This window comes from Micropterus dolomieu, linkage group LG11 (assembly GCF_021292245.1).
Source record: "Micropterus dolomieu isolate WLL.071019.BEF.003 ecotype Adirondacks linkage group LG11, ASM2129224v1, whole genome shotgun sequence".
Lineage (NCBI taxonomy): Eukaryota > Metazoa > Chordata > Actinopteri > Centrarchiformes > Centrarchidae > Micropterus > Micropterus dolomieu.
In genome coordinates this window covers 21,626,921-21,637,275 of record NC_060160.1, presented here as the reverse complement: position 1 = coordinate 21,637,275, position 10,355 = coordinate 21,626,921, and the positions used below count along the sequence as shown (strand labels likewise).

Sequence of the window (10,355 nt, the reverse complement as noted above, 5' to 3'; positions counted from 1 at the left end):
ACACACACACACACACACATATGTATCCATAGGTTTACATAGGTTTTTGGGGAGCATTATTGAATTGATACATTTATAAAGTTATTAGTAATTGATTAAAGGATTTTTCCTAATTAATTCAATTATGCATTAAAGAGGTCATATTATACTCATTTTTGGGTTCATAATTTTATATTTACAAGTTGTACCTGAACAGGTTTACATAGGTTAATTTCCAAAAAACAATTTTTGTCATACTGCACATTGCTTCAGCACATCTTTTCACTCTGTGTGTTGAACGTTCCGTTTTAGATACTGAGTGAGGAATCTCACTTGTAATTCTTTTTTGCAAGTTATATGCAGTACTTAGGAAAGGACTAAGCAAAGTAGGGCATGTCCTGACAAGCAAGGCAGTGCTGTCCAAAACAAAGCCTCTTCAGCCAGTAAACATGGCTTTGATCCAGATTCTGATTCTGATTCTGATCTCACTAGCCGCGCGGCGAGCATTATGACGTGTTTTACTTAGTGACGGAGACTGATTACGGAAGTAAAGGCTCGACTAAAATCAAGCTGTTTGCAGGCAGTTCAGGAACAGTGTTTTCTGTAGGAGATGGAAACTTCCTTTGGGTTGGACTTTTTCACTTTGCAAACCATGCACAATAAAGATATATAACACAATGAAGGAAAGGGAATTAGGCAAAACGCCTCTTCAAATATGACCTCTTTAATAAATGAAAACTTAAAAAAAATAATAAAATCTATACATTTTAAAATGTCCACTCTCTATATACTGTTTTTGAGGGGGTTTATTGAATAAGTCCAGATATCCTGGAAGTACCAAGGTTATTCATGCATCCTCCAGCCGTGGTTCCTGCCACCCATCTGCCCTCGTAGAAGGAGGTCTTCCAATGGCAAGAAGAACTTCCATCAAGGAAGTCGGGACACAGGCAGCAGATGTCAAGATCCGTGTAGAACTTACAGAAGTCTTCCAGGGTCATCCTGTCGATGAATGTAAATCACACATTGTTGTATAAATGTATAAATTTATATATACTGTTTAGTGAGTACACATACCTGATACATTGTACCTTTTTGTATGTAAAACTTTGTTTTCAAATACAGAATAGTGTTAAATCGCTTTTAAGTATAAATATTATATAATCAGTTTAAATCTTTTAGGGCTCTGTAGCCTTATCTGTGACAAGACAGGTGGGAAAGAGAGAGGGTACAACATGCAGGAAAGGGCCATGGATCGGATTCAAAGGACTAAGCCTCTGTGCATGGGACGGGCACGCTAGCGCTGAGCTAGCCAGCACCCCATGTTCTAATAAGAGTTTGCACTTTTACGCAAAAGTTGTTGCAAAAACTAATAAAACTTTAGATAGTCACTGATGTTCTGTATTGGCTGTATTTCACAAAACATTTAGCATTCTGCAATTTGAGAAACTACTGTCGATTTCAGCTTGCTTACCAAAACTCCCCATCATCAGCCACTGAAAGGCACATCTCACGATTTTGAGGACTCACGGTTTGCCACAAAGGCGACCTTTAGATACAGTTGTCAGTGGAGGAAGAGGAGAAGCAATATTGTTATAAGTTGTTATTAACATTAAGACAAACAGTACAGTTGTTACAGTATAAAAATTATATATGCAAGTTCAGTGACAAGGGCACACGGTTGTGGCAGGTTGTGGAATCCTAACTTTATTTCCCATGGCATAAAACTGAAAAAGCTAACACATATTCTGTTGACTAACAAGCTGCACTTACTGTCCACATAACTATAGTAAAAACTGCCAAAACCAGTTTGTGTAACTGTCAAGACACTGAAACAGCTAAAGACACGTTTCAGAACTTTGAACTAAACATAGCATGCTTACCACTGTCATGCAAAACTAAAACCATATAAATCATCAATATCTGATCAGATTATACTTTTAAAAGCCCAATGCAAAGCTATGTGAGGACTTGTCTAGTAAATACTGGATTAGTTACGTGCACCTATTACGTGCCAAATGCGAGTAAATTTTTGGCAGTGGTGGGTGAAGTTGGCGGACAGGGAAAATGCAAAACAGAAAGTTAGCATATTGTGGTGGTCGGCGCACGAGCCTGTGTCACACACACAGTCAGCAGCAAACATCTTGTTTCAGACAGAGGATGAACTGAGGGCTGCATAAAGTTTAAGATAAATAAGGTTTTTATTTGAACTGTGAATCATTCAAAGATACTCTATTGGTATGCCAGAACAAGAATAGAGCTAGAAACAGCTTTAACAGTTGACATTTAAGACCTGTAAAAACTTGGCTTCACTAGTCATGTTTCCCAGTTACCTGGCACAAGCGGTTAAGAATATTCAGAGGGTTGTTATTGTAAGACACCAACTGCAGGGCTTCTCATGGCTCTCTTCCAAAAGTTGTTGACCCCTTTATACATGACTTTTAAATACTTTTTTTAATAGTATACCTTCATTGTATTTTTTATATCCATGATTGTTTAAGAACAAATTACTGGGCTAGGAGTAAGGTGCGTGTTTCAACTGTTTTATTTTATTCTGATGTGAAGTGTGTGATTGATTGACCAATTATTTTAAAATGGTCCCGCTTACTCCGATCTGGGCCAGTAACAGCACACTATGGGCCAGTCAATCAAGGCGCAAATTGTCTAGTGGCTCACTGGGAAAACTCTCATTACTCCCAATGGCTAGTCTGCCTTTGTTTACCACTGTACAGTTTGTCATCAAGAAACAACCATATTGTTGACAAAGCATGTGCCTTGTGCAACAATGAACACATCTACAATTTATATTCGGCGGCAAATTAGAGTACTTTCTTTGAGAAACACTAATCTTGCTGGTGGCAAGTCCGACTATGTTTTGAACGGATAGCGGAGGGATAGCGGAGGGGCGGGGCAGGTGACGGAGCGGTGGGGGAAGGGGATTACGGTAGTAATCTTTATTCATTACCATTGACAGCAACAACTTGCTCTAAAAGTTGCTCCGTGTATCATCAGCTTAACTGCACTCAATGTGGTTCTTACTGATCACTCCAGTCTCCGTTCCACTCTCCTTTGCCCCAGGGGTTCCACAAACGGACCAGGTGTACTAGTTGCTCTCTGCTCATCATCTAATAAGTACCAGAGAAACACAATTGTTATTTGCCACAAACGTACCCTTTACTATATACTATACTATATACTACTGTGTAGTGTAGTATACTATATATACTATATAGCAGTGTTTCCCAACCCTCTCCTGGAGGCACACTAGTCCTGCATGTTTTAGATCTCTCCCTGCTCCCACACAGCTGATTCAAATGATTATCTCCTTATGAAATGCTAAAACTGTTAAATCAGCTGTGTGGGAGCAGGGACAGATCTAAAAGATGCAGGACTAGTGTGCCTCCAGGAGAGGGTTGGGAAACACTGTATATACTATACTACACATTACTATAAACTATACTATTGTATGTATGTTGCAATGCCTTTAAAATATATATAATTTGTTACCTGTTTCACACCTGTGACAGCGTAGGAATGGCTTTGGACCAATCCATTTGGTAATACACTGTCGGCAGATGTCTCCTACAAGATATAGATACTGTAGATGTTATCATTGCATGTAATCTTGTATAATGTTGTAAATATATAAAAATTCAATTTATAGCTCAGGCTTTTATTTGCATTTATCACTACATTCACCCTGCCTGTATTTGGTGTTTGGGACAAACAACTATATGCGACAGGTCTTTAATTTTTTTACCACAGAATTCTTGCTGAGCAAAATTTTGATTCATTTTATCAGTGGACTCCTTAAGCACTTCATCTTTTCATCTTTTAGGGAAACTCGGTTTCTCTCACTATTCATGAAAGGAGCATGAACTCATGCCTATACTCATTTCACAAAATGTTAAAGACCAGATTTAAAACAAAGAGTGGCAAATTCACAAAAGGATTATGAGGCTTCTGTAGCCACCTACACAAATAAGACAAAAAGAAACAGCTTAATCTGCAAAATTCATGCATAGAGTAAAACGTACCCCTTACTGCACTGTTAAGCAAATAGCGTCTAGATGCTCCAATGCTATTTGCACATATTTAAATTAGATAATAGATGCATACATTTGGCTGAGTAATGCAAAACATCTCACAACCACATTTTAAATGCCATTCTAAAATAATCTTTGTAACTATAGGCTAAAATCATCTTAAACATAAGACAAACAAACACCCAAAGACTTCTAGCCCAGTTTACGAAAGCAAACAGAACAAGCTAGTGTGTGGTTTTGTGTAGTATGTTAGTGTTTACCCCCTGTGCTGTACCACAACCCATCAGTGACTTGGATTGGCCAGCTCTGCACATAATTTCCCACAGGTCTGGAAGACAGTCTGGCAGACGGAGGCTTATGTGAACACCTCCAGTGAAGTCCACCAAAGCCTCGACAGGAGTTCCAGCATTCATGTCTGAGTAGGAACCGCACACTCTAATACAAATGGAAGTGAAATCACTTACACGGATACTCCAAAAATAAGACAAATCTCACTCTGAGAAAATGTTGTGTAAATAGTACTATTATCACAGTACTGTGTATATGTATAATACATTAGTACATACTTCGCATAAGCTTTCTCCAGCAAAGCAGGCCAGAACTCAGTTGGGTCTTTGGAGCGAACAAAGATTAGTCTGCCATTGATTGTTGGTAGCTTGTCATCAATGACAACATCCACCCACCTTCCAAATCTCCAGAACTGAATAGTTGAGAAAGGAGAGAATATTTTTTAGAGTTTTGGAGGAAAATGAGATATGTACCATTTAGCAGTACAACACACATTTAGACAAACACTGTTGGGAATGACTGTTGGTTGGTTTACCCTGAAGTGGAACAGCCCACAGTAGTCCTCATCAAATCTTTGCTCGAGAGGAACAACTTGCTCAAGGACGTCATTCTGGAATGTCAGAGCCCCGATAGCCGCAAGAAACCAACAGTTTCCTGAGTAAAAAATGTTCAGTGAGTTGTCAGAAAGGTGTACCAAGGTGGCAAAGGCAGAGTAGTAAAGTGTGTACAGAAGGGTTTCCAGATTACAAACTGTCAAAAATACTAACAGAAAACACATTTGTGTAATATCTTCTAATAAATAGCTCTCTGCCGTGTTTTTCTGCCCATTGTCTGGACATTCATCTCATAATAGCATTGCTGGAAAAACTATTTTTAGATTATTATGAATGGAACCATTTTCCTACCAACCAAACCTTGACCAAAGTCAAACCTGGAGACCCCGTCAACAACAAGAGATGGGTTGGGAACAAGTATCTGAAACAAAGGAATGGATGACAATACACAACTTGTTAAAGGTTCAGATACAGGAACAACAAACTGTAATAATGGCCTGCTCAGCTTTGTGAGGTTTGTCTTTGATGTTGTGGTTTATTTAAAAAAATACATACTAGGCTCAATGTGAAAGGGTTCCTGTAGAGGTGTGGAAAATAATTGATTTTTAGATGCATCACGATGCGGACTTGGACGATTAACTGATTATCTAGAGGTTCACTGATAACGTAATATTGAGCATTTCATTACTATCTACTTGTTTGGGTTATTACAAATACTTTGCTTTAAAAGTACCAAGTAGTCACACAGTGAGAAAAATACATCTTTATCCTGTTTGCTTTACAATTGCATCGTAACGTCATAATCGTAACGAGGATGACTAAAAATTCCCACCCTTGACGTAATGCATCGTGATGCATCAAGATATCTAATTAAATTGTTTACCTGATAGTTGTAATCAATTCAAATCGTGAGACCGGTGAAGATGCTCAGCCCTAGTTCCTAGTTCTGTCAATATAACTGAGAATCGTCACTTTGTGGCTCTATGCAGCTTTCAACAATACTGAGCAACAATCCTACTTTGTATCAGATCTTGGGATGCAGCTACTAGCCCAGGAATAAGAAAAGTTAACTGTCCTGTGGAAGCAAAGTTTTATTAACATTGCTTTACAAATTAGTTTCCAATATATCAAAGTAATTATATCCATAGTCAAAAGTTAAGATCATTTGTAGTGAGTAGGTAGCTGGTTTTGCATATTCTAAATAATCAGTATATTGTCATTATTAGACAACCATATTGTATATTTGCATTCAATTTGTAAGTCAGCATATTCATACAATTATGTTAGTATATTTATATAACCTTTTATTATATTGAAACATAAAAAGTGTGCCAGAGGTTGCTGTAGCCAGGCAGAGGCCCTGTAGTAAAGGGAAGCCTAGGTGAACATAAGCACTTGAAAAACTAAATGCTCATTGGTGTGTTTGTGTTGTCTTTCCTTCAGACAAGATGGCACATGAGGGCGAGCGTCCATCTTTTTTTTTTTAAACCCACTCTTGATCCAACCCAACCAAATAACTACAGACATATGCAAACATTAACCAACTTCAACCAGATCTAGAATCATTAATCTATTCCCTATTTTTTTCACATTATCTGGTGACTATATGCTTTTGCTGTTAGAGCCCTCTCTCTTTCTGGAACAGTCTACCTCCGTCTGTTAGATCACCAATTGAATCGGTTTAGCCATATGCTGGTTGAAGACCATGACAACAAAAAGGCTTTTTTAGCATCAGTATTGTTTCAATACAACATGCCATCACTAATGCAATTTTTCACCACCAAAACACTCACCGATGGTCTCAGCCACTCCACTCGAGCTAGGTCAGCAGGGCTCAGCAACCCTTCGCCGATGGACTTCCTGTCAGGGGGGAACATCTCATCGATGTACCTCACCCGTTGGATGACACAGTAGCGTTTCAGCTGATGGAAGTCTTGGTTGAGGAACTTCTCAGGTTTGGTGAAGGGACCATAACCATCTTTCTTTTGACGTGCATTGATGATTGTAGTGCACACACCAGGTGGAGGCATTGCTGCAGTGTTTGAGCTCTGTGCAGAAAAAGATGAAGAACAATCTTGACATTAAAAAGTTTGCTTTTAAGACTAATTAGTTCAGCAGGCACTGATACTTTACATTTGGACTTCACTGTTAAATTTGAACACTGCAAGAAATACATTCAAGTAATAAGTAATATATATATACGTAAGCAGTGGTTTTACTTTGATAGAAGCAGCAATACCACACAAGATTTCTCTTATGTAAAAGTACAAAAGTATTACCATCAAAATGTACTTTAAGAGAGAGTAATCAGAAGGATTTTTGATATTTGAACTCAACTGCCAAACAAATCCATTAATTAAGCAAATACCATATATATTTTCTATTATATATATCAGTTAATTAATTGGAAAGTTGATTTTGCAATTTTTTAAAAGTCATATATTGTAAATGAGGCAAATCTATTTAATAATTGTCACCTGTGTCCCTATTGACCATCCTTCTACATCTGTAATGCCTTTAGAAACACCTCCACATTACTTACATACTATGAAAGTATAATATACACAAGATAAATTATTGTGGAGGACGTAGAGGAAAAACAGTATCATATTGCTGCTCTGGTCCACATCACTTATGGTGACAGTACAGTAGCTTGTTGTTTTTACTGATAGTAAAGCCCTCAATTGTTTATTCTGACTCAGGAAAAGTAAAAACCATACAACACTGGCTTTTATTAGCTAAATTCTACTTTAGTTAAAAAAAAACATTCTACATCACATACAACAGTATCAATCATTGTGATAAGAAGAAAATGAGTGCAGGCCTCCCCACACCTCTGATCGCCTCACTGTGTGCAAGCATGGCTGTTACAAGATTGCAGTAACAGTAATTTTCAACATTAATTGCATGATAGAAACTGGGCCAACAGCTATGAAGATACTGCAAGTTGAAAAGTGAAAGTTTGAATTGACCTGTTTATAATGTTGCTGACATATAAAGTTCTTAATCTTACCTCACCAGCCACAGAGAGAAAGTGTTGAGTCTGAGTGGAACAGCAAATTTGAGAGAAGAAGCTCCAGTTCTTTTATACTGCCTGTAAACGCCCTGGACAAGGCTGGTCTGGGAGGATGTATGATGACCGGGTGGAGGAGACTCCGAGTAGGGGTTCCGTCTTGTAAGTGGTTTCACCCGAGTAAGTTACTGGCCCCCCAGACAGTGTTGAATAGGAAGGGGTGAGGGGATGGGTGGGTCGAGCAATCTGAGATGAACGACGTCAGCTGAGTAGCACGGGTGCGGTTGAGTTGTGGCCCTGCTCCTGAACCTAAGTATAGGTACAATATGAATGTAAAAGATTGCATTTGTCCTTTATTAACATAAAATGTTTGTTCTCAGGTGAAAGTGGCTTAACAAAGGAAGCCAGTCATTCCTGTTTTACAACTTTATAACTTGCCCTGCAACTCTTATCTCAAGTCTAGAGACTGCTAGCCTGCCTGAAGCCCAGTAGGACCATGGCCGTGACCAGGGTTTCAAAATTAGTGAGGTCCAGATTTTTTGTTTCTATAATAGAGCTTTTCTTCCTATAACTCAGCGAAGGCTTTGAATTGGGCAGTGGGCACAGCACTGTGTTTGGGTGAAGAACACTAACTGCAGGCTGTTCATTATGCTCTTTCTCCTTCACTTTTTGGCTCACTACAATTGCATAAAAGAAGGGTTATGATCAGGTAGTGCAAATGTGACAGGGAAATCTTGGTATAGGCTTACTAATCTTCACAACATGTATTAGGGGTGTGACCGAACAAAAAGGAGGGAATAAGGGAGGGAATAACTAGCCACATGTAATTTTGTTAATTTAATTACAAAATAAATTACTTAGACATAGAAGGTTACATCTGAATATTTTCTGTAAAAAGCTCAGCTATGTGTTGAATAATAATATTAATTTTGTTGCTTTGCACGTTTTTCATGTGCACAGGTTCTTCCTTTGCCATTTCCAGTCACAGGCGTTTAGTTTGAAGCTGCTCTGATTCTCTTAATTGGTTATCATGTTTGAATGTGCTGCGCCGCCCGCAAAAAGCAATTGAAATAGTTACACTACTATTACATTATCAATAGGGTAACTTGTAATTGGTAACCGATCGGTGCCTTTTCAACTTTTAAAAGTATAAAATTAAAATAACTCTAATCACCACTTTTTAAATAACCAGGGTTTTAAGAAATCTTAAAATTACAAGAAGAATGTGTTGTGCCATATCAGGCTGTTTCACATTTTATTACTGTTTTTCTCGTAAGTGTTTTGATAGTTTTGTCAAACCTGTTACCGACATAAGCGTTGCTAGAGCGGCGTTGTTATTCCTGATAGCCCCTGATGTTTTTTGAAAAGCCCCGGATCTCAGAAGGATTTTTAAAAAACAAGCAACAAAAGGGCGAAAATTGAACTTTAGAGAGAGAGAGAGATTATTGTTATTATTTTTTCTCCTGAAAATTAGCGGAGAATAAGATGATCCAGCTGTAGCTCTGTGTCTGTCCTCTGCTCCACCTGAAGCTGTGAGCTGCACTTAATCAGAGGCGCTGAAATTAACCTGCGGATTTGTGGTGAGGTTGATCATCTGATAGGCAGAGGAGGCATTTTACATATTTCATTTCAATATCTATGTTTTGCCCCCCCTCTTTCCTAATGTAAAGTTTTATTTCGCATTGCCTTCTTGGCTCAGGCGATTTCAGAGCTGGCTCATAGGAGGCGGTTTACTAAGTGACACTCCACATCAGTCGCGGACAAAATGTAGCCTGTAGAAATGTTGAGGGAGGAAAAAAGTTGCTCGAGGCCGGTGCAGCAAAGTGCCTCAATATTACAGACTTCTCTTTTGTGACCGCGGTGAAGTTAGTTTTAAATTGGATATTCGACAGACCCAGGATCCAGTGACAGCTTTTTAGTCAGTTCACCCAGTGACGGTTGTATAAGTGCGGTTAGCTCACCTCTGATGGCTCGCTTTTAACCAACGGGGGTTAGCTTAGGGACCATCAATAAATTACAATTGTGAGAACAGTGTTATGGGAAAATCATTATTTATTTCAATAGCTTCCAAGTCATGTGACACAGGGACTTCAAACCAATGCCGAATTGTAGTACTACACTGGGCAAATGAGACACACCCCTTCATATTTGATTTGAGTACATATTCGAATTTATATGAATATTTATTCATAATTTATGTAAAATAATGCCTTTTTTTTCAATAGCTTCCAAGTCATGTGACACAGGGACTTCAAACCAATGCCGAATTGTAGTACTACACTGGGCAAATGAGACACACCCCTTCATATTTGATTTGAGTGCATATTCGAATTTATATGAATATTTATTTATATTTTTTTCTTCAATAGATTCCATTTCAAATGATTCAGGGACTCAAAACCAATGCCGAATAGTAGTACTACCTGTTACACATATTACACACCTCTTGTACAACTGCAGTTGTACCACACAGAGTCA

General features: G+C 38.4%; 1 protein-coding gene across 1 annotated transcript in view; it reads right to left on the bottom strand.

Moving 5' to 3' along the window:
* Nucleotides 1–9,205, bottom strand: part of LOC123979427 (calpain-1 catalytic subunit-like) — a 13,919-nt gene extending 4,714 nt beyond the window's left edge. Inside the window, exons 1-11 of the mRNA XM_046063342.1 lie at nt 9,177–9,205; nt 7,878–8,186; nt 6,658–6,912; nt 5,216–5,285; nt 4,846–4,964; nt 4,589–4,722; nt 4,283–4,457; nt 3,484–3,558; nt 3,016–3,101; nt 1,451–1,525; nt 818–978 (exon numbers count right to left, since the gene is read on the bottom strand). Coding sequence (XP_045919298.1) covers nt 818–978; nt 1,451–1,525; nt 3,016–3,101; nt 3,484–3,558; nt 4,283–4,457; nt 4,589–4,722; nt 4,846–4,964; nt 5,216–5,285; nt 6,658–6,894 — 1,132 coding nt within the window. The 5' untranslated portion in view covers nt 6,895–6,912; nt 7,878–8,186; nt 9,177–9,205. The remainder of the gene's footprint in view (nt 1–817; nt 979–1,450; nt 1,526–3,015; nt 3,102–3,483; nt 3,559–4,282; nt 4,458–4,588; nt 4,723–4,845; nt 4,965–5,215; nt 5,286–6,657; nt 6,913–7,877; nt 8,187–9,176) is intronic.
* Between the last annotated feature and the right edge of the window lie 1,150 nt (nt 9,206–10,355).